Below are 23,385 nucleotides of genomic sequence, written 5' to 3'. Positions count from 1 at the left end.
TCACTTCTCTCCCATTTTCTGACAGGTGAGAAGCCCTATGAGTGTTACATTTGCCACGCTCGCTTCACCCAGAGTGGGACTATGAAGATGCACATCCTGCAGAAGCACACTGAGAATGTGGCCAAGTTTCACTGCCCTCACTGTGACACAGTCATTGCACGGAAGAGTGACCTGGGTGAGTGGTTTGAGGTGGAGACTCCAGATACTTACTTCCCAAGGATATGAAGATGGCATTCTTGGAGGCAAAGTCCTACATAAGAGTCCATCAAGGTGCACTGATGGACCAGCTGACATTTTAATGGCCCGGAGAATGAGCTGAAGGCAGAGGACTCAGACCTGCCACTGAAGCTATGCAGATCTGGCCCTGTGAGCTCCCTGGGTTAGGGATCCCCTTGGAACTCTATGTGAGCTGCTTTGAACTTTTTGCCTGTAGAGCAGGTTCTAAGTATCCATCCCTGCAGTTGTTGAATTGCCTTTGTGGGTCTGATCTCTTTTTCCTGTCAATCATGAGAGCTAGATAACTAGGGCAGCATTTGACATGCTCTTTGGTGTATTAAACTTCTGCTTTAAAAAGCAACGATCAGCAAGATCTGTGTATGCAATGATGATTTATAAGTGTTAATTCCACTCTGTCTTCAAGGCTTGGAGCCAGGTAACAATGCTGATACAAGGGGGGGGGGAATGCAGCATAGTTGAAATCTTAAATATTGTGGACTAAAACGTTTAGCTTGAACGGAGCAGGAATTTGCTAGTTCATCTGACCCTTAATATAGCCTGCATAGATTAGGCATGACCACTCTGGCGTATACCACAGGGGTTGCAGGAAATGCAGTATGTTAGATGTGGCTTCTTTCTCTGTACTAGGTGTCCATTTGCGGAAGCAGCATTCCTATATCGAGCAGGGCAAGAAGTGTCGCTATTGCGATGCTGTGTTCCACGAGCGATACGCACTCATCCAGCACCAGAAATCTCACAAGAACGAGAAGCGTTTCAAGTGTGACCAGTGTGACTATGCATGTCGACAGGTGAAGCTCTGTGCATGTTTGTCAGTGTGTGGCCCTTGGTCTGGCAGGGTGAGGTGTGCGGATGAGGTGGAAAATGGCATTTGCCTATTTGGAAAGCTCTGATGATACCCCTGTTTTCACACTGACTCTTGCTTCTTGGCTCCTTCTAGGAACGGCACATGATCATGCACAAGCGAACCCACACTGGAGAAAAGCCTTACGCCTGTAGCCATTGTGATAAAACCTTCCGCCAGAAGCAACTGCTCGATATGCACTTCAAGCGTTACCATGACCCTAATTTTGTCCCAGCTGCCTTTGTCTGCTCCAAGTGTGGCAAAACATTCACCCGCCGTGTAAGTTCTCAGGTCATATTTGGGATGAAGTTGTTCTGTGGAGCAATAAATAAGAAACTGGCGCTTGAGAGTATCAGCCCCTCCCCCAACTCGTAGTCAAGAGTTGAACCATCCCAAGCACCTAAAATACAATAATTTAAAGTCAGAAAAATAAATGAGCAAATGCATGAGCGACAGATAAAAAGACTACAAGAAGAAGAAAGGTGGGATTCAAAGAGCCAGCAAAAACGTTACCAACAGACCGACCAAAGGCCTCTGGATTTTTTAAATAAATAAATAAATAAATAAATTCAAGAGATGGTGGAATAGGGGCAGAAAGGAGGCCATATAGGCCTCCCAGGACAGAAAGCTGCAAGAAGTAGAACGTTTCACTTCAGTATTGCCTCTCCTAGAATGGCAAAAAATATATCTGCTGTGTATACACACACACACAAAACACAAGGGTTGTGTTCTGGCAAATTTGTGGTTGGCGAGCAATTGGAATCAATGGGAAACAGTGGGTTAGGGGAACAGCAGTTGCAAAAATACAGGAAAATCAAAGAAGAAAAACCAAAAAATTGCCCGGAATCCTTTAAAATCACTAAGAATAAGCAAGAGGAGTGAGCAAATTGAACCTCTGGAAAAATTTGAACCCCCCCCCCCAAAAAAATAGCTCACAGGCACTTTTGAACCCCCGAAACCCACTCAAAATCACTTTGATTTTGACGCAAAGTGACACAAGAATTAGTGGATTAACCTCTGGAAAAAAACTCCATATTTGCAGAACCCCTCCTCCTCATCACTAAAAAAAATCTCACCAAAGTGCAGATACTCGGGCCACCATTGGTGAGACCAGTCATGATTTCCCAGACACGGATACTCAAAACTGCTATTGGGAAAACTGTCGTTGGCAAGGGATGACTTTATATCAATTAACTTAGAATAATAAGATTATCTTTCAGAAAGAAACAGCAAGGTAATATTTCTGTTTTATTATATTTCTATAATACCCTCTCAAATCATCTCTAGGCGGTTTACAAATTTTAAAAACCCACAGGGCCTTGGTGGTGGGGTGGGGAGAAATAGTTGTTGTTTGGCCCCACAAAAGACTTCAGAGTAGGCACCAGACAAGTCTCCTGGGGGGGGGGATATGCCAAGGGGGAGGTGCCTCAGTCAAGCCAACCCTTCCTCCAGTTGCCCGCCTGCCTGCCTGCCCGCCCTTGAAGGTGGGAGCACCAGCAAAGGACATCTGAATGTTGTCTAAGCAGGCTTCTGTGTGAGGTTGTCTTCTTCAGGCACCCCAATCCCAAGCTGCATGGGGCTTCCAGCTGCCCCATCTGTTGTTAACAGTGTAGACCAGTTTGAAAGGAAATTTCTCTGGCAGAAAGCAGCGCCCATCCTGAATTTTGCTAGATAAGTATCCCTTTGAAAATTAAGGGTGGGAGGTCCTTTATATACTAGGGCGTGTATATATGTATGCCATACTCCTCATGTATTCTCTGTTGGAACTCCTCAGCATTGGTCTACAGAAAGTTTCAAAAATTACCAGGCACCAAAACCTGCATCTTCCACATCACAAGTGTTGGGATTTATGCTCTGCTCTTTGGAGGACCACAGCATGCAGCAAAGTGATGGGATGGCAGAACTGGGAGGGCAGTGCCACACTTCCCAGTGCAATTCAACAGCATCATTAAAACCAAAGCTTTATCCAACCGATTTAAAACAATATCATCTAAAATCTTTGTGGAATAGAAATGGCTTCAGTGCCTGCTTGAAACCAGGAAGGCGTGGCTTGGGGGAAGTGTGCCAGGGTGTGGCTTGATGTCTTTCTCTGGGGAAAGTGTGCCAACCCTGTGCTACTGCCTGTGTAAAAAGCTGTTTCTCAGGGCCACCAGACGAATATTGGTCAGGCAGGGCCACTGAGACTGCTATATAAGGGCTCCAGAAGATTCATATAGGAATAGGTGGTCCCAGAGGAACTTGTTTAACCATCTTGCAATAGTCAAATGTCACAGCATTGTATTCCGGCTACTACAGAGCATAAAGTATTCTCCCATGTTTCTTCCCAGGAAATGTTTCAGAAACTGAATCTTCCATATTTAGACACTTGGGAACATGGGAAGATGCCTTATACCAAGTCATACCACTGGTCCATCTAGCTCAGCATTGTCTACACTGCAAGAGGCTCTCCAAGGTTTTGGGCAGGAGTCTTTCCAAGCCCTACTTGGAGATACCACAAATTGAATCTGGAACCTTCTGCATGCAAAGCAGATGCTCTACTACTTGAACATGACTGTCCCCCAAGAGAAATATTTTACAGCAGACAATGCTCACATGTAGTCACCCAACCAAATGCAAACCAAGGCAAACCCTATTTAGCAAAGGAGACCCGTTCATACTTGCTACTGCAAGACTGGCTCTCTACTTGCCTGCCGATGGATTGCTCTTCAGTTACCCCTGCATCCATTTATCCTGTTAGGGCTTAGCCTCTGATTTAGCAAACATCGCCTTTGTTTTTTTCTTTGGGGGTATGTGGGGTTTTTTGTTTTGGAGGGATGAATTTTGTAGATGTAGACTTGGGCGGTGGATTCACGTCCAGTTTCAGGCATCTCTTGTGGGATGCTACCAGCTTCTAAAGCACACCTTCCTTTCCCTTACTAGAACACCATGGCCAGACATGCAGATAACTGTACAGGCCCAGATGGAGTAGAAGGAGAGAACGGAGGGGAGCCCAAGAAAGGGAAACGTGGCCGAAAGAGAAAGATGCGCTCAAAGAAAGAGGACTCCTCTGACAGTGGTAAGGACGCTATGCTATTTCCCCAAAGAGTTGGGACCTCTTGACCTTGCTCATAAGTCACAGCATTATAGCTGCCCACCTTGATCTGGCTCATGGGAGGTGACTTGCCAGTGGCCACAGTTGCTCTCTCTGCCAGCTTAGGTCTTCCCCATGCGTCCAAGCTTCAGATTTATTTTTCCTGACACACTTAGGTGTGGTCGGATGGCAGTTAAAACTGGAGTTGACATTTTGAAGGGGATAAAAAGAGGCAAGACACAGTGATTGGCTTTTTATCTTGTTTGCTTCTTAAATATTGAAGAGGAAAACGCAGAGCCAGAGTTGGATGACATTGAGGAGGAGGAGGAGGAGACGGCAGTCGAAATAGAGGCCGAGCCAGAGGTGGAACCTGTCGCTCCAGCACCGCCACCGGCTAAGAAGCGGAGAGGAAGGCCACCAGGCAAAGCCAACCAACCAAAACAGCCCCAGCGTAAGTGTTGGTTTGATAAAGAGGAAGGGGTTGCATTCTCTAATCAGGGCCCAACGCCAGGGTGCCCTGTGGGATAACAGGGGAAGTGAGCGGAAAGACTGATGCAAGGAGACAACGATGGCTGGACACTGGCGGGTAGGGAATAGGTAGCTGTGTAAGGTACAGACATAGTCTCTCCAAATCAGTCATGCTGCTTGTCCCCTTCCGTTGCCCTAAAGAGAATGGACCCCTCTTTGATGGGGGAAGGGAACTTAAATTATTGCAAATGTGCACCTGCGTCCTGGTCAGGCAACCTTGGCTCTCGATCTGCTGCTGAACTACAACTCCCTTCAGAATGGAAGTTGTAGTGGAGCAATAGCTGGAGAGCCCAGGCCGCCCAGCCCAGTTCTACATGGAACTGAACTTGGAACATGAGCAGTTGGCTGGACAGCTCTTGGCTGTTGTTCTTTGCTAAATACTCTCAAGCATTATAATTCAGATTTGGTCATACAAACTCAACTTAAGTGGCCTCAAACTGGCTGTGAATGAGCATCATGGTCTTATGAATGACTAAACCATGATGTCAAGGACAGAAGAAGCAGAGTCCGGCAGCAGTGGCAGCCAGGATCTCATTATACTTAGCTCCCACTGGGGCAGAAGGTGGGGTCACCTTGTCTAGAGCTCTGTAATCAACCATAAACCCGTAGGTCACGTTGTCAGCTTTGAGAACAGCTCGGGATCCCCGCCAAGACCCCAGTAACAGTTCCATTAACACAATTGCAGGCCAATTCACATGTGGAAGCCTCAGGAAATTTAGGCACCCAAAAGGAAGGTTGGCCCAGAAATATTAGGAGACCAGGATGCAGTGGATGAACTAACAAGAGCTCCTCTCTCAATGAGCTTATGCACAGCTGCCTTATATTGAATAAGAAAGTTTTGGTCTGTCCGTGTCAGTATTGTTGACATTGACAGGCAGGGGCTCTCCGGGTTTGCAGGAAGGGGTCTTTCCCAGCCCTACCTGGAGATGCCACCAGGAATTGAACCTGGACCCTTCTACATGCAAAGCAGAGGCTCCACCACTGAGTTGCAGCCCCTCCTAGTGGACGAACGCTGGCTGTGTGAATTCACTTGGAGGCAACAGACCTGGAAGAAATCCCTCCATGTCTCATACACAGGTTAAACAAGCGTAAATAACATACATGTCAGGATACATTTTCTTCGGCCCTTTTACGAGTAGGACTCGGCTGTGTATATGCCTGCCAATCCTACACACACTTCGCCCCCTCCCCTTCCCTGCAGCCATCACATGCAAACCAAGGTGATAATTCAGAGTGCCGTGGCCAGCAGTCAGCTCTGTCGGCACTCCAGGGAATTGTTAAAATTAGGGAAACCTTTTCCAGGTCCTGCTGCACAGATTTTAGTCAGCCTCTCCTCCCCTGCGGATGCTGTATTCAGATGAACGGAGTCTGTGTGGCAGCAGCTTTGGTTAATGGTTTTGCTCCTTTTAGCATGAACCTGTGTATGGTAACCTTAGCATTCGGCTGTGTGCAGACTAGTGTGCTAAACAGAAAATTCTGTGTGCAGGCAATTCTGATTCTGTGCCAAGAAAATCTGTTCTGGAACCTCGACCAGTTTTATGCAAATTAAGTATTATTTTGAATCACTTCTTCTGGTTTTGTTAGTCATAAGGGAAGGGTTGAGGAGCAACTTGCAGTGCTGCAACTCTCCTTCCCTCATCACTTGCCATCTCATTCAGTCCCCATTCTGGCTTCTGAGCTTTCAGCAGGCATTACTTGGAAAATTTCCAAACGCATTTATCTTCACAGCCATTAAGGGCTAAAAACTTGCTTTTCTCTTCTCTCTCATCCCCCACTACCTATGTGTTATAGAAAGCAGCATTGATATACTCTGAAACAGAATTTCTAGAGAGAGTCTGACTTTCTCCCCCCTATTCTTGTTCACTAGCAACAGCAATCATTCAGGTGGAAGACCAGAACACTGGTGCAATTGAAAACATTATAGTGGAAGTCAAGAAGGAGCCAGAAGCAGAGACTGTAGGAGCCACAGTGGGAGTTCAGCCAGCTGCGGTGGAAGCACCCAACGGGGACCTCACCCCAGAGATGATACTCAGCATGATGGACCGGTGATGGAGGAAGGGCTGTGCTCTGACTGAACTGGCCTGGGCTCTTTTGAAGCGGCTCAATCCCTTTGTTTTTATTTTTACCTTATTTTTGGCTTTGGGAAATGCATCGTTTTTAGACCATTTTACCAAACAAGCCCGGGAAACAAAACTTCAAATGATGTCAGAAAGTGATTTGCCTAGATCTCTCTCCCTATCTTCCTCTCTCTCTCTCTCCACCCCCCACCCTTCCTTTCTCTGTTTAATGTTAGCATAACAGGATCATGGAACGTGGGACTTTTTTTTTTTTTAAGTCCCTAAGGGTCTCCTGCAGGTTGCCCGATCCCATTAACTCTGACATTGTAGTGACAGGCCATAGACAGCCTTCACACGTGATGTGGAAACAGATGCCCTCTGCTCAAGTCCACACAAACCGCTCTGGATCCGCTTGCGTGTTCCGTGATGCCCTCTGGCCTCATTTTTGCTCTGTAGAGGTTTTTAACTGTAAATGCAGACTCAGGAGGACTGTGATACTTTTATTGCATTTTGGTTTTGCTTTCCACTCCCCCCCCGACCCCCCCCCCCCAACTGACTGGCTCCGCGTCAGCACCATAGGTCCAGCATGCTCCAGCTGTTATCTTTCCTCCCGAATGCTTTGCTTTCTGCAGGGCATCTCTGTAATGATCAAGCGTGTAAATAAATTTTTTTACATTTTAATCTTTTTTCCATTTAATTAAGAGGTTGAGGGTGGGGGGGGCACAGTGCAGTTTAAAAAGAGAGCCCCTGTCATTTTAAACAATTGCAAAAGGAATTATGCAGGAATTGGAAACAAATTGAACATTGGAACCTATCAAGTTAGTGGAAGCACGCCACCCAGACGTCCAAGTAAGATGGCAGACATCTATGGCCTCAGATCAGTTTCTAAGCACATGGACTTGGTATTGGAAACTTGTCATTTAACTCTTTTTTTGAGTTTCAAATTTTCACGACTCCACTTTCTTTGCTCTGTTTTTGTGTTTATGAATTCTGTGTTAAAAGCCGAGGTGGTAATTTGTAATGGGGCTTCCCAAGCCCCTGAAACCTAGGCCAGGAAATTTTACTAGGTCAGTAATTACAAGATTTTTGGGTCTTTAATTAAAAAGAAAAAAGAATAATGTGAAATACAAATGATGCCTGTATATGAACTGTCACATGTTAAAATAAGTAAGCTTTTTATAGAGCCTCAGTCTTGCTGATTTCAAACAGAATTTTCTTCTATGTATCGCTTTTAAGAGAGCTATCAGGTTAGCTATCCAATTCTAGGTTGATGCATTTTTGTACTTAGCTGTACTGTGTGATATTTTTCATTATTTTAGGAAACCAACATGAGATAAAATGTTATAAAAGTACATAATGGGGTTTGGACTTTGGGAAGGAGAATATACTGCTGTACAGCTAATAAATAATAATGAATTAACCAGTGTGCCTCCTTTCTGTGGCTGACTCACAAACCTGATCTGTAGAAGGATCCACATTCATACTGGCTTTCTTGAGCTGTTTGCTTCTCTAATACATGAGCCAACTGGAATGGTTGGTGCCATCTTGGGGAGTGAATGCCATTTGATTTTGACAAGGTCTTATACCCCAGGAGATGGAAAATAGGTGATAACCACTGCAGTATTTTCAGCTTCCAGTGTGTTACCATGCTTTTACAGTCTTGACCATTGGGTCTGCAGCATCCAAATTTGCAATGGCATTTTAAAAGCTTTTTAAAAAATCAAGAACACAAAAACTACTATAAAAATGTATTGATGTTGTCAGAGGAATAGAAATAAACAATAGCCGGGATGTCTTCCAAAGATTTGAGTACAGCAATCTGTTCATTGTCACCCTAACCCTTTGTGCAGTAATACTGCAACTAGCTGACCCCGCACAGAGCATCTGTGCAGTTGTGCACTGAGCCTGTGGCATCCCCCTGCAGCGTGCGCTCCCCCCCCCCCCCCGCAGCTCATTCTCCCCATTGGGTGGGCCAGGGCCAGGCCATCCCGCTGCCACCTCCCACCTCCTCCTCCCGGCTGGTAGGGCTTTGCCCGCTGCCTGCCCACCTCCTAACTGCTGCCATTATTTCTCCCTGCCACTGCTGCCTCTTCCTGGCCGGCGGGGCTTTGTCCGCCGTCCACCCACCTCTTTTGGCCGGAGGGGCTTCACCTGCCGGCCCTCCACCTCTGCATCCTGACTGCCACCATTATGCTGGAACTCTTGCATGCTCTAGAGCATCTGTATGTTAGTACTTCATTGCACCCCTCACCTCCGAGATCTCCCCACCTTCACCTGAGCTGCACTCCTGCTCCTCCTCCATTCCATGGCTTCCATCCCACTCACCCTTCTTGGTTGTGGCTGCACTATTGCTGCCAAGCTGCAGCCCCCTATCCCCAGAGACCTCCCCACCCTCACCTGAGCCCCGCTCCTGCTCCTCCCCCCAGGAGCAGCAGCAGTGGTTGACTGGGCCATTCCTCTCTGCTGCCACCACCATGGCTACTCGTTCCCCTCAGGCTGCTGACAGGCTCAGGCCCATCCCCTGCCCTTCCTTCTGTCTCTCTTCCCCCTCCCTTTTTTCTCTTTCTCTCTTCCCCACTCTTTCTTCCCCTTCCCTTCATGTTTTTTCTCTTCCTCCCTCCCTGAGTTAACAGATTTTGTTCATTTTGTTTCATCATTTAATTCACACAAGGGTATCCTCCTTCTCTTGAAGGGGCTCTTTCCTCCCCCACGACCCGTCTTTTTGCCCACCCCTGCCTGCTATCCTTTTATATATAGATAGATAGATTGCTCTCCTCTACAATCAAGAACATCTTCCGACCAGTAACAGTTACATTCCAACTGACCTTAACCATCACAGGCTCCTCCTCATCTGCACAGGGAATCTCCACTGCCCAATCACCATAGTGCCACAGGCTGCTCCTCCCTATCTGCATATGGAATCCCCACTGCCCAATCAGGTGCTTCTGCTTGCAAACTGTCAGCCAATCGCCTCCTTTCCACCACATCTCCACGCATGGCCCGTCTTAGAGAATTTAATAATATAGATTTTACCTTAATGGTTTGAGAGTAGAGATAAAGAAGGGATGATAAAAGCCAGGAAGCTGTGAGTGCAACAACGCACTCGCCTGTTTTCCATCTCTGGGGGAGTTAGGGTTGCCACCATTCCACTGCCTGAATAAGGGACACGAGGCAGGGAGTCGGCAGGACTAATTGGGAGCCTGAGTGCTGTATGTGGGTTTACCACTTCCAAGTTAAACAACGGTATAAATTATAACTTCGGTTGCTTCTCCTCTGTTTATTATTTTACTGTGGTTAGCCAAACTGGGCGAGATGTCATTTTGTTTGCTAGAAAGAGAAGCCTTGTTTGCCAGTAAAAAATATGTTGCGCACACAAGCACTACCTAGTAGTCGTTGCTTGTGTGATTTTCATGATCCCGATACCAGGATAATGCTCAGTTAGCTGATCATTGATGGCTGTTCATGTCCCCAATATGGGACTGTTGGCAACCCTAAGGGCGGGGCGGGGTAGACCCTGTCAGAAGTCACTATGTGCATTTGTGCCCTGAGATGGTAAGGACAGCCAAAACCTGTGGGCCTGACCCAGACTACTGGTGGGAAGCTTTTGGTATTAACAATATGTGGGTTGCCCATACAACACCATCACTCCATGCTATTAAGTATACCCAGCGGCAACAACTGGTTGGGGGCAGGCCTTCTACCCATCTCTTGCTGGAGACTGGGGAGAGGTGTTGGGGGCAGCAGCCGCCGCTCAGTACCCTGCAGAGGAAAGGAGCAGGAGCTGGTCCATGTTTGTGCATCTTAGGAGACGCACTTCTCTCCTCCCATTCCTCAGTGGGTGCAGCCTCCAGGAGACATTTCCATGGGCGGGTGTGGAGCAAATGTGCAGGGTCTGGCATGGGTCTGCCAGCCGTGTCCTGTCACTAGGTATTGGGAGTTCATATGTTGCCTGGCTGGGCTGCCCAGCAGTTGCCTGTCCTGGCTGGCTTGCTGCTGCTGGCCCTTCGTTATTATTATTTTTGTCAGTCTAACATCACACATCCCCTGGAGTTAACAACAATAAATATTTATATTCCACTTTTCAACAAACATTTCCAAAGTGGTTTACATAGAGCAGGGGCTGCTCAGCTCCAGCCTTCCTGTAGATGTTGGCCTGCAGCTCCCACAATCCCTGGCTATTGGTCACTGTGTCTGGGGATGATGGGAGCTGTAGTCCATAAACAGCTGGGGGGGGCTGAGTTGAGCAGGCTTGTGCAGAACCTTCTAGAACTTCACCTCAGGAGTTTTGGCGGGAGCCCCACCCCCAGCAGAACACCCCCCCACGGCTTCGTTTTTATCAAGCACTGCAGCCCGCGTGTGGTCAGAGCTGCCTCTTATTGTCGTCTTTGTCGTGCTTCACCTTGAAACCCAATTTCATTATATTTTAAGGGGGAATCTCCGTCCTAGTTGTATTCTCCTGAATCTGTTTTCCTGTTTGTAAATAGGAAAGCGGCCCTTACTGGGGTGGGGGGGGGGGAGAGAGTGGATGGCTTGCATGTTCTCTCTTCAGCTGTCTCTGCAGCCTAGTCCACTTAAAATAAAGTGAGCCGTCAAGTTGATTTCAACTCCTGGCACCCACAGCCCTGTGACTGTCTTTGTAGAATACAGGAGGGGTTGACCATTGCCTCCTCCCGCGCAGTATGAGAGGATGCCTTTCAGCATCTTCCTCTATTGCTGCTGCCCGATATACAGTAGGTGTTTCCCATCGTCTGGGAAATATAGCAGCAGGGATTCGAACTGGCAGCCTTCTGCTTGTTAGTCACGTCATTTCCCCACTGTGCCACTTAAAGTGGTCAAAATTGAGAGCTGTCTTGTGCTCTGCCTCTGCCCTGAGGCTGGCTGGCACCTTGTCCACCTCAAAATTGTTTCCTTTCTCTGTACTTAAAGAGCCACATCAGGCTCATGGGGCTGCAGACAGACTGCTGTCCGCCAAACCTCTTTTCTCAGAAGCGTTGGAGCCGTCTCTGTCTGAAATAGCCCCCAGGTCTTATTTTTAGCATTATTCTTGTGCTAGCACTGTGAACCACACTAGGTGGCACAAAACCTTATCCTCATCTAAGTATGGGGGAGGGAGGGACTGCGTAGTAAGGGCAGGCCTGGCTCATCTCAATCTTTTTTCCTGTGACACCGCCTCCTCCATTTTTTTTAAACAACTATTTTTTTTAAATAACAATGTTGCTTGCTAGGTAGGCTGTGTCCCCACTACTTATTTGCAACCCTGCCAAACCTGTTGGCTACAGCAGGGATTCTCAGCGTTGGGTCCCCAGATATTATTGGACTTCAACTCCCATAATCAATAATCCCCAGTGGCTTTGGTTGGGGATTATGGGAGTTGAAGTCCAATTATCTCTGGGGACCCAACGTTGAGAATCCCTGGGCTACATTCCTACTAACAGGAACACACATGAACACAGGAAGCTGCCATATACTGAGTCAGACCATTGGTCTATCTAGCTCAGTATTGTCTTCACAGACTGGCAGCAGCTTCTCCAAGCTTGCAGGCAGGAATCTCTCTCAGCCCTCTCTTGGAGATGCTGCCAGGGAGAGAACTTGAAACCTTCTGCTCTTCCCAGAACGGCTTCATCCCCTGAGGGGAATATCTTCCAGTGCTCACACATCAAGTCTCCCATTCAGATGCAACCAGGGCAGACCCTGCTTAGCTATGGGGACTAGTCATGCTTGCTACCACAAGACCAGCTCTCCTCTCCCCCTTCCAAGGAACTAAAGGGGACAGTATGGAAAAGTGGTCAGGGTGTTGCCTCCAAGGGAATAATCACCTAGTTGCTATTCTGCACTCTTTGTCTCTTGCAAGTGTTTTCCCTAATTGCTCAAGTGCTACAGTAGCTTAGCAAAAAGGTTGCACTGTGATATAAAGCACAACACTTGACCTCAAGGAAAAAACATAGCTGGTGAAGCTCAGTTGGAGGCATTCCCAATCTCAGAAGTCTGTCAGTTCAATGTGGTAAGTAAAATCAAACCCTGGGACAGAACGCTTGCCTACCAAGAAGGTGAGTAGTACTAGTTAGTGTCCTCCTTGACTTGCTATGGAAGAGGCCAATATGTTCTGAGGAGGAGATCGTTGACTGTATTTTCCTGTGGTGTGTACTTGTGCCTGAAAAAAGGTATTGCATTCTCTGTACGTTATAGGGTGCATGTCCCATTCCGTCTAACTAATATGTAACAGTCCTTGGGGGAAACAAGCTGATTTACAATTTAACCGTCTGAGGTTATGTAAATATCTTTGCAGATTCAATAATGGTGGCTTTCCTTGTACAGAAGAGCAAAAAAAGGCCTCAAGTTACTGCTGGACAGCAAGGATTCTTACATGGCAACATCGGCTTTCAAAAAAGCATACTGAGCTTTGCTGTACCAGAATAAGACAAGTGAAGACTTTTCTTGAGGAAAACCTGTGGTTGAAATGTGTTGGGTGGTGTTCATCATTTCCGACACCAGTTTGAGGCCTGTACTTCTCCCCACCCCCATTTTCTCATGTTCTCTTTGCACGGGGCACAGAGGCGTAACTATAGGGGGGGCAGGGGGGGCACGTGCCCCGGGCGCCATTTTTTCTGGTCACGTGGGGGGCGCCGCCATGACCAATTTTTTTTATTTTTTTTTAAAAAAATTGTTAATACAAATGTTTCCTGCTCAGTGCAGCAGCACTGCAGCAGTCAAGGGAGCGTGTCAGTGCCCCCTTCCCCACGAGTGGCCCCTTCCATGCTGCCTGCACCCCCCCCAATTGCTTTGCTGGCGCCTGGCGGCCAGTACGTGGCCTGGCTTGGCGGCGGCGGCGGGCGCTTGTGAGGAAAAACCTAAGTATAATGTAGTATGTTGGGGGGGCGACGGGGGGGGGCACGGTGGGGGGGGCGCCATTTCAGTGCTTGCCCCGGGCGCCGTTTTCCCTAGTTACGCCTCTGCCGGGGCATGTCATGTCATATCTTGTAGTGGTGAACGTATATGTGTAAATTAATTAAATGTCAATTTGTGACCCACCAGTCTAAATGGTGTCCTGGCGGGTTTGAAGAGGCCTGCTCTTGCTTCCTGTGTGGGACTGCAGAACCAAGAACTGAGATTGGGAACCTGGCCTGCCACAGTGGTGTTGACCTGTGGTTTGTTTGGAAAGTCAAATTTGTTTTTTGTTCCAGTATGAATAGAAGTAAACAGCCATCTGTTTACTTTCCAGGAGATTAACCAGAGAGATTTGGAAGTCCCTGCCTTCATAATTTAGATTGCTTCCTGGGCTTCTGCCTCAAACAGGACCAGTTTTACACACCTTGGCTATATTGTGGGGCCAGTGGTGTTTGTGCTGCTTTGCACTGTCCTCGACTGTGTGGGCTAGTCTTTGGCTTTTGCCTGTTCACTGTTTGCTTCTTCTGTTTTTCTTCTTGAGGTGGGTGGAAGAGGGAGACAGGAAGAGGCACCTTGAGATGAAGAGGAGTTACAAAGCATTGCAGCTGCTGCCTGCTGAATAACCTGCTAAAGTTCAACGGAAACAGAAGTGTTTGTTCTGACTGGAGCTTTGAAGAGAACCCCCGCTTCTCCTTGAGCAGAATCTGGAAGATGGCCGCTTCTGACAAAGAGATTTCAGCAGAGTTGTATGGTAAGCAAAGGCCTCTCAGCACCATCAGGGAAAGACCACGAGGTGGTTACAGTTACCTCAGCTTTGGATGTCATTTTTTTAAAAAATTAGGTGCTTTGGAAACTTTGCCTCTGACTTCCCAGCATTCGTGAATGAATTCTGATTAAATTCTAGAGATTAGGAATGGCTCTGAAGCTGAATGGTCTTGTTCAAGTAGGTTACTGATCATGAGGGGGAGAAGAGGGCAGTCATACTGAAGCACTACAAGCTCTAACGTACAGAAGTAGGGAGCTGGTCTTGTGGTAGCAGGCATGACTTGTCCCCTTTTGCTAAGCAGGATCTGCCCTGGTTGCATATGCATGAGCACTGCAAGATATTCCCCTTGGGGGTGGAGCCACTCTGGGAACAGCAATTGCATGCAGAAGGTTCCAAGTCCCCTCCCTGGCATCTCCAAGACAAGGCCTGGGAGAGACTCCTGCCTGCAACCTTGGAGAAATGGCTGACCGTCTGTGTAGACAATACTGAGCTAGATGGACTAGTGGTCTTACTCGGCATATTGCAACGTTTTTTGTTCTTAGTGTGGCTTTGGCTTTGCTTGCATTAAGCAGATGTTGTGGATGGTTAGCAGTTCTTTCTCTGTAGTCATGAGAGCTGGAACCCCACTTTTCAACAAAATCAAAAAGTTGGAGAGACACTTTCTTTAGATTTGCATGTTGTGGCTGGTCATCTAGTTCTCTTCCTCTTTAGAGCTTCCCCGTGTAGAAACTTGCAGAGAGAGCAAGAGAGAAGTTCACCATGTGGTGTGTTCCAGGTGGAAATCATGCCTAGTGATTGGTGGGCTTCTAGTATAAGGTGGTACTCCCTGCGAAGCTGCACAGTAGTGTTCAGAAAATGAACTTGCTGCTCAGACAAACGTAGGCTTGGTGGAGTGAAAAGTGATGGGATATTGTGCACATAGGTCCAGGTGATAAGGATGTCATCCGCATACCTTGGGTCCAGGAGAGGCCTTTGGAGAATGAAGCAAAGGAAGCATTGCTTTAATTTCAGCCAGAATGTGCCCACAGCTGTGCTGTTGACTTAAAGAACAAACTCTCCCCAAATCTGAAATAATTGTAGGTAAGGACAAAATGTGTGGCTTGATGTGCCCAGCATCATCAGGGGAAATATTCTGGATAGCTTGTACAGAGCCTCAGCATCTGAGGTTTCCAGGATGGTATTGGCTGGGACATTGTTCACGCAGAAACTCAAATGGGACTTCTTGTCTCAGCCAAAGACAGACGTCAGCCCCAAGAGCTAATCTGAAATTCCAGAGCCATCTTGAACAGAAAATCTTCTTCTGCAGTCTAATATCCAATCGCTGACAAACCTCAAAAGTCGTGGGTGTTTAATAACGGCCCTATGTACCAGTTTCCTTTGACAGGCAATAGTTCACACTGCCTTTTTTGAACTAGCATAGCAAGCAGCACAAAATACCATTTAGAAGAGTTCCCCCCCCCACTTAAAAAAAGAAAGAAAGAACATATGCAGTATGACGATGGCTTTAGAACATTTAGACACTGGTAATGAAGAAATTGCAAGCCCAGCCATGAAAAGATGTCCTGCAAACTCAACAGATTTCTTGCTTATTTGGTGACCTTTCCTGATATTTGCTAAAAGGGAAGAAGAAATATCATGGAGCTCTATTCTACAAAAATGAGGGGGCAGGTTTTGTTAAAGGCTGGTTCTGTGAAGAGCTTTTTATTTATTTATTTTCTGTTTTATTTTATTTATCATATTTTATACCACCTGATATGCACATCTCTAGGTGGTGTACAAAATTTAAAACATAGTATAAAAGAGTTAAAAAGTTAAAATTCCACAAAACACAATAAAAACAACCTAATAAAATAAAACAAGTTATTACAAACAATTTCAATTTCACGACTGCAAAAACAGATGCTTCTTGAGGGTCTTCCTAAATGCAAACAGAGGAGATGCTCTTATTTCAATAAGGAGCATATTCCAAAGCCCCGGGGCAGCCACAGAGAAAGCCTAGTCCTGAGTCAACACCAAATGAGCCAGCGGCAACCATAACCAGACCTCTCCAGAAGATCGTAATAGGCGGCAGGGTTTATGACAAAGGAGGCTCTCTCTAAATACTCTGGGCTCAGGCCATTAAGGGCTTTATGGGTAATAACCAGCACTTTGTATTTTGCCTGGAAACATAGCAGTACAGTTATTTTTAAACAGGTGTTAGGTGGTCCTTCCTTCGGGTTGTCCCAGAGACTAATCTGGCTGCCACATTCTATTCCGATTGTAGTTTCTGGACTACGTACAAAGGCATTACAGTAGTCAAGCCTAGTGGTACCAGCATATGTACCACTGATTTACCTCCAGAAATGGACGTAACTGTCATATCAGTTAGTAAAAAAACACTCCTGGCCACTTCCTCAACCTGATAGAGAGTTTTAGATCCAGGAGCACTCCCAAGCTACGTTCATTTAGGGGGAGTGTAACTCCATCCAGAACAGGCAGATATAAACCATCTCTCAGGTCCCAAACCCCACCACAGTCAGAAGAACAGCCCTGCTGGATCAGGTCCAAGGCCCATCTAGTCCAGCATCCTGTTTCACACAGTGGCCTACCAGATGCCTCTGGGGAGTCCACAGGCAAGAGGCATGCACATGCCCTCTCTCCAGCTGTTGCTCCCCTGCAACTGGTATTGAGAGGCATTGTGGCTCTGGGGCTGGAGATGGCCCACAGCCACCAGACTAGTAGCCATTGATGCTTACTACAAGTCAGTGCTTTTGTAGCCAGCAAGTGAAATATAATTATTTGGTACAGTTTCTATACAATTTCCAAAGCTCCAGTCCTTTCCCCCACTGCCTCTTATACATCTGTTCATTCATCATTCATCTGTTGGTATATTCCTTTGTCCTGTTGCTGTTTAATTCCCCCCACCCCTACCCAAATTTCCACTGTGGCAGTTTAGACTAAAATGTTGCAGCCCAAATGCATGTAAAGTCATGCAGATTTGCCTTGCTTGTTTAATTAACATAATGTTAATTAACTGATTAACTGATTGGTTGATTAATGGAATATGTGAATGTTTAGCACAGAAACTTCAGCTGACATTGGTTTGCATAAGGCCCAAAGTTTACCTATCAATGCACTATCAGCTACATTCTTCCAACAGGCTTCTGTGAGTGAAAAGCAATTGCCAGTCTGCATAAACTCAGCTAATTCTATCCACCCTGTCATTTTTTCAGATAGCATCATCGATTTCCTAGGAACACATGATGTTGTCCTACGGGCTGCTCAACTCCACCTCAAATCCAAAGTTGAAGATGTTGTTTTGGTAAGTATCAATGGTTCTTCAACCTGGTCTCTGTGCTTTACACGAATGGGCTTTGCGCCTGCGCAGAGACCTCTTCGGAGCTTCCCAAGCTAGAATCCAGACTTTGGGCGGTAGCCCCGCCCCCACACTATATATGCGGCTGCACGGGCTTCCCTCCTCAGTCTTTCTTCGTCCGCGAACAGATCAACATCGCTAGAGCTTCCTTGCTAGATTTGATAAGTACACAGTTTTACCCTTGTACCCTTCCAATTTTATCCTCCATTTTAAATTTGTTTCCCCTTTGTTAGCGTTTTCCTTTTGTTCCCGGTACCCGCCCTCCCTAGGGCCTGTCACCTCTATTTTGCTTTGTGGCCTATGGCCAAAACGACCAGCTTTAAACGGTATGTCCATTGTGGGGCTAAAATGCCTTCAATGGATGGCCATAAACATTGTCTCTTTTGCCTCAGAGAGTTGCACAAAGTTGAATCTTGCTCCTGATGTGCTGCTTTCACCAAGCAGGCAAGAAAGAACCACGCCTCTCAGTTAAAATCTTGGCTCTGGGAACAGGTCTTAAAATCTTCGACCTCGGCACGGTCAAACCCGTCACCCAAACCGACCATGCAAGCATCGGCTAGTGCCTCCACTCCTGTTAGGGACTCACAGCCCATTACCTCCCCTACAGGAATCGTCGTCTCGACGCCCGAGGTTAACTTACTGGTCGATACTGCAGCTCAAGTCACGACCTCAACCTCGAGAACTCTTCCGAAACCCAAGACATCAACAACGACCCAGGTCCCAACAGACCAACCTGCAAGAAAGAAAAAGAAAAGAGTCCATGTTCAGCAAGAAATAGAATCACCGTGACCTCAACATCTCTCAGTATCGACGCGAACCCTCGATACCAAACCCCCTCGCCGCCCGATCAAAACACAAATGGTCCTCGATACTGAGGTGGTCGACCTCTCCAGCCCTTGTGACTGATCACAATCTATGAATCTGCTGATCACAATCTACGAACACAGTTCGGACCAAGAACCTTCGGAAGAACCCCATCGCTGGACTACTCAAGAGTTAGAGGCGACTCTCGATGAACGCTATGCGAGACAACTCGCCCAAGATGCCAGTGCCTGCCAATGAGACCAACGCTCTCTCCATGCCCACTGGCCCTTAACTGGACATACCTCGTCATCGGAGGCAAGGCAGTACTCGATACCGAGAGACCGCTCTCAGTCCCCTATATATTCTCTTCACGTCGACTTCGATACCGACGCACTCTCTACCGTCTGAAGCACCACCGCCGCCTCCTCATCAAACCGCGTTGCTTCTACCTCCCAGCTACCCTACTCAAGCAGCCACAGCCACAGTAAACCCAGGTGCCCGGCTGGAACGCCCTCATGGATCACTGCAAAATCTACCATCCACCATCTCTAGAGAGGATGACTCCTCTGCCTCTTCCTCCAAGGGAGAGGATCCAGATTCCTCACACTCTGATCCTATCTCTCTGGGTTCGTCACCACCCCCCGCTCCTCCCAGACCTGCGACCTAACTCCCCATTATAATCCCCAGATTATAAGATCTACATCGATTTTATTTCCCACATGGCGTCTTCTCTGGGAGTCCAACTATCCCAAGACAATGGTACTGAGCCTGACCCCCCTCTTCCAACTCATCAAAGAGGACACTCGCCCTCCAGTATCTCTACCTCAATACTCAAGGTCATCAAGGCCACCTGGCAAAAGCCTTCTTCTCTCCCACAAACCTCTAAGAAGCTGGACAACTTTTATAAAGTCCACGCCACGAGTGAGCAGGATGACTCCTTCCTAAAAAAACACCCCACCACTAACTCAGTGGTGGTGGAATCATCACTAGCCAAGGCCCGCGGCTATACCTCCTCCTCACCTCCAGACAAGGAGGGCAGGAAATTGGATGCCTTTGGATGTTGCCTATATTCTATTTTGTCTATATTGACCCGCATTGCTAACTACCAAGTGTATTATGCGCGTTATCAGTCTTTCCTTTGGAACCAAATAGCTCCCTTCCTGGATCATCTCCCTCAAGACCAACAAGGACCGGCGAAGGTCTTTTTCCGTGAGACTACACAGATCTCCAAACAGGAACTCCACGCCATCCACCATTCCACAGAAGGTACATCAAAGGTTATGGCAACCTCGGTCGCCCTCCGTAGACATGCCTGGCTGCGGTCCTCCAGACTTGCCCTGGATGCCAGAGCCCGCATAGAAGACCTTCCCTTTGAGGGCAACACCCTCTTTGGTGAGAAAACTGACGATACTCTACAGAAAGTTCAAAAACTCTGCAACACAGCTCGTTATATGAGCAGGCACCAATCTTCCTTCCTCTCCTACAAATCTCAAAAATGGCAACAACAACATCTGCCACGCTCTCAGCACTACCAACCACAAGACCGCTCCTTTCGTTCCTCTCGCTTTCAGCCGTACAAGAAAAGATCTTCCTTCCCCACCAACCGACAGTCACAGCACTTTAGACAATCTCAAGAGACAATTACTTTACCAACCCCCAGCCATGGGGCACCAGGCTGTCTCCCTTCCTGCAAACTTGGGAACGAATCGCCACAGACTCTTGGGTGCTGACAGTAGTCCTCATAGGCTACGCCATCGAATTCTCATCCCCCCCCCCGACCGTACAACCCTCCACTCTCCACACTGGCCACACAGGCCCTCCTTGACAAAGTCCAATCCCTCCTTTCCAAATCTGCAATAGAACTTGTTCGGAACCCCCTCACACCGGGTTTCCACTCCTGCTACTTCACAGTCCCAAAGCCGGATGGCTCCCTTCTCCCAATCCTGGATCTGCGTGACCTCAAAAAACACGTTACATACCACCGCTTCCACATGGTCACAATTCCCACCATCATCACCTTGCTTCGCAAAGACCAATGGTTCATGTGCATAGATCTATGTGACGCATACTACGACGCATACGACCATATCACCATATAGCCCCAGCATCGCCATTTCCTTCACGTTCAAATCGGCAACTCCATCTACCAGTTCCGAGCCCTCCCATTTGGACTCATGTCAGCACCGAGGGTCTTTACCAAATGCATGGCCCCGGTGGTAGCATACCTCCAACAGGAAAATGTTCAGGTATTTCCATACCTCAGTGATTGACTGCTGGTAGTAGACGACCCCCACTCTTTGTTGGTGGACCTGAGGACGGTCACCACCTTCCTCTCCTTTCTTGGATTCCAACTCAACCCCCCAAAATCAAAATTGACTCCTTCCAGAACCATAGAATTTCTGAGGATCCTGTTCGTTCAAACCCAAATATTCCTTCTGGACCGCAGGATCCAGGCCATCTTGGACCTCGCTTCCCAGGCGATCTTGTTCCCACGCTAACCAGCTCGGGTAGTTCAACAGTTGCTGGGCCACATGGCCTCCACCACCTACGTTCTTCCGCAAGCTCGCCTGCAAACCAGGACTCTTCAGCACTGGTTCTTTTCTGTATTCTGCCCTCAAACGGACTATCCTATGTCCCCTTCACATTCCTCCTCACGTGCTAGACTCTCTCTTATGGTGGACCGTACCAGCCAACCTGCAGGTCGGATCCGCGTTCCATGCCCCCCAACATACTCTGGTACTCACCATGGATGCCTCCATGGATGGCTGGGGTGCACATGCTCAGGGTTGGCACATTCATGGCCTATGATCCCCAGAAGAGACAGCGGAACACATAAATTACCTGGAGCTCCTGGCCATCTTCAAAGCTCTCAGGAGCTTCCTCCTGCTCATTGCTCACTCAACCATTCTTGTCCAAACAGACAACACGACCACAAAAGCATACCTGAACCACCAAGGCAGCACTTCCTCCAAGAACTTGCTCCACCTCTCCATGGACCTTTGGTTCTGGTGCATTCAGCACAACATCACACCCGTAGCAGTACACACCCCAAGAGCAGTTCCTTCATAACCGTGCAATTCTGCTACCATCTCTCGCTGCAGAACATATATGTTCCTACCTCCTCATGCTCAAAGAATCAGGACTCAACATTCCTACTCTAAAGGTACATCTAGCAGCAATTGTTGCTCACTTTCCGCCTTCTGCGCCGTCCTGGTTCCGGGACCCTGCTGTCAAACGTTTCCTTAAGGGTCTCTCACACTTATATCCTGATCCCCCTACCATGGTCCCAGCATGAGACCTTATGCTGGTTCTCTCTGTTCTCATTACGCACCCCTTCGAACCCTTAGCCACCATCTCCCTGGACCTTCTGACCTGCAAGGTCGTTTTTCTCATGGCTATTACTTCAGCCAGGTGCGCCAGTGAACTCAGAGCCCTTCGAGTCGAAGCCCCTTTTTCACAAGGACAAGGTGGTCCTCCGACCAGACATTGCCTTTTTACCTAAGATAGTCACCTTCTTCCACTGCTCTCAGCCTACTTCGCTGCCTGCTCTCTTCCCTGAGCCGTTGGACGATGCACAGTGAAAGCTTCACTACCTAGATGTCCACAGGGCACTAGCCTTCTACATGGACAGGACCTCATAACTTTGTAAATGCCACTCCCTCTTCGTTCTTCAATCAGGCCCTGAGAAAGGGAAGCAGGCATCGACTCAATCAATATCTAGATGGACTGTCCAAACCATCACGTTGGCCTATCAGCTCGCAAAGAAACTCTTTCTGCCCTCCGTCCAGGCGCACTCGACCAGAGCTGTCGCAGCATCTACTGCCTTTGACAGGTCTATACCTCTAGAGGTTATTTGTCAAGCGGCTACATGGGCTTCGAAACACTCCTTCAGTCAGCACTACACCCTCGATGTCCACGCCAGAAGATACAGGCGTTTGGCAGAGTGGTGTTGCAATCCCGCCTCCAGGTGAGTAGGGCACTGGGTGCAGCTTGCTGTGCGCCCATTCGTGTAAAGCACAGAGACCACATCGAAGAAGAACAGGTTGCTTACCTGTAACTTTGGTTCTTCTAGTGGTCATCTGTGCCCTTACACACTCTCCCTTCATCCCCTCTTCTAATGCTTTCTCCTAGTCCCTTTCAGTAACCGCGGACTCAGAAGACTGAGGAGGGAAGCCCGTGCAGCCGCATAAATAGTGTGGGGGCGGGGTTACTGCCAAAAGTCTGGATTCTAGCTTGGGAAGCTCTGACGAGGTCTCTGCGCAGGCGCAAAGCCCATTCGTGTAAGAGCACAGATGACCACTAGAAGAACCAAAGTTACAGGTAAGCAACCTGTTGTTCCACTTGACCACTTTGCTCACTTGTGTGCATCTGGCCATGATGTCCCCAACAAAAGGACAACCCCATGCCAAAGGCTTGATTTGATTGATTACATTTAAATCCCACTCTTCCTCCAAGGAGCCCAGAGCAGTGTAGATGGGGGGGGGGGAGAGGGTGTGTGTGTGTGTGTGTGTGTGTGTGTGTGTGTGTGTGTGTGTGTGAATCCTCACAAAAACTCTCTGAGGTAGGTTAGGCTAAGAGAGTTTCATGGCTGAATGGGGATTTGAACTTGGATCTCTCTGGTCCTAGTCTGATACTCTAACCCGGGGTGGGCAAACTTGGTCCTCCAGATGTTGCTGAACTTCAATTCCCATTTTCCCCAGCTACAATCCATTGTGCCTGGGGGTGATGGGAGTTGTAGTTCAACAATAGCTGGAGGGCCAAGTTTGGCCACCCCAACTCTAACTACTATACACTTTTTTTCTTGATGGAGAGTAAATACATATTTCCACCTATACAGGCATA

At 47.7% G+C, this 23,385-nt stretch overlaps 2 protein-coding genes and 1 long non-coding RNA gene across 9 annotated transcripts in view; 2 read left to right on the top strand and 1 right to left on the bottom strand.

Annotated features, from left to right (window-relative positions):
* The window catches only part of CTCF (CCCTC-binding factor), a 33,412-nt gene extending 25,259 nt beyond the window's left edge, over window positions 1-8,153 (top strand). For 2 of the 3 annotated variants that reach the window (XM_053270898.1, XM_053270899.1), the window contains exons 6-11: window positions 26-175; window positions 865-1,025; window positions 1,175-1,357; window positions 3,998-4,133; window positions 4,429-4,599; window positions 6,544-8,153. In XM_053270898.1, coding sequence (XP_053126873.1) covers window positions 26-175; window positions 865-1,025; window positions 1,175-1,357; window positions 3,998-4,133; window positions 4,429-4,599; window positions 6,544-6,725 — 983 coding nt within the window. In that variant the 3' untranslated portion in view covers window positions 6,726-8,153. The remainder of the gene's footprint in view (window positions 1-25; window positions 176-864; window positions 1,026-1,174; window positions 1,358-3,997; window positions 4,134-4,428; window positions 4,600-6,543) is intronic. The other variant, XM_053270900.1, reaches the window with a different exon arrangement.
* LOC128334292 (uncharacterized) lies at window positions 7,653-9,600 on the bottom strand. Its single transcript, XR_008311244.1, has 2 exons — window positions 9,559-9,600; window positions 7,653-8,441 (listed from the first exon to the last, which is right to left on the bottom strand). It is a non-coding gene; the product is annotated as an uncharacterized LOC128334292 (long non-coding RNA).
* Window positions 9,601-11,008: 1,408 nt separating this feature from the next.
* CARMIL2 (capping protein regulator and myosin 1 linker 2) overlaps window positions 11,009-23,385 on the top strand; it is an 89,873-nt gene continuing 77,496 nt past the window's right edge. Inside the window, exons 1-3 of one of the 5 annotated variants that reach the window (XM_053270895.1) lie at window positions 11,009-11,092; window positions 14,160-14,369; window positions 17,597-17,685. In XM_053270895.1, coding sequence (XP_053126870.1) covers window positions 14,330-14,369; window positions 17,597-17,685 — 129 coding nt within the window. In that variant the 5' untranslated portion in view covers window positions 11,009-11,092; window positions 14,160-14,329. Of the gene's footprint in view, window positions 11,093-12,088; window positions 13,156-14,159; window positions 14,370-17,596; window positions 17,686-23,385 lie in introns of those variants that run through there. The other 4 variants (XM_053270897.1, XM_053270894.1, XM_053270892.1 and 1 more) reach the window with 4 other exon arrangements.

Source organism: Hemicordylus capensis, chromosome 9, assembly GCF_027244095.1.
Source record: "Hemicordylus capensis ecotype Gifberg chromosome 9, rHemCap1.1.pri, whole genome shotgun sequence".
Classification (NCBI taxonomy): Eukaryota; Metazoa; Chordata; class Lepidosauria; order Squamata; family Cordylidae; genus Hemicordylus; species Hemicordylus capensis.
The sequence above is the reverse complement of the archived record's forward strand: the minus strand, read 5'-3'. Positions and strand labels throughout refer to the sequence as shown.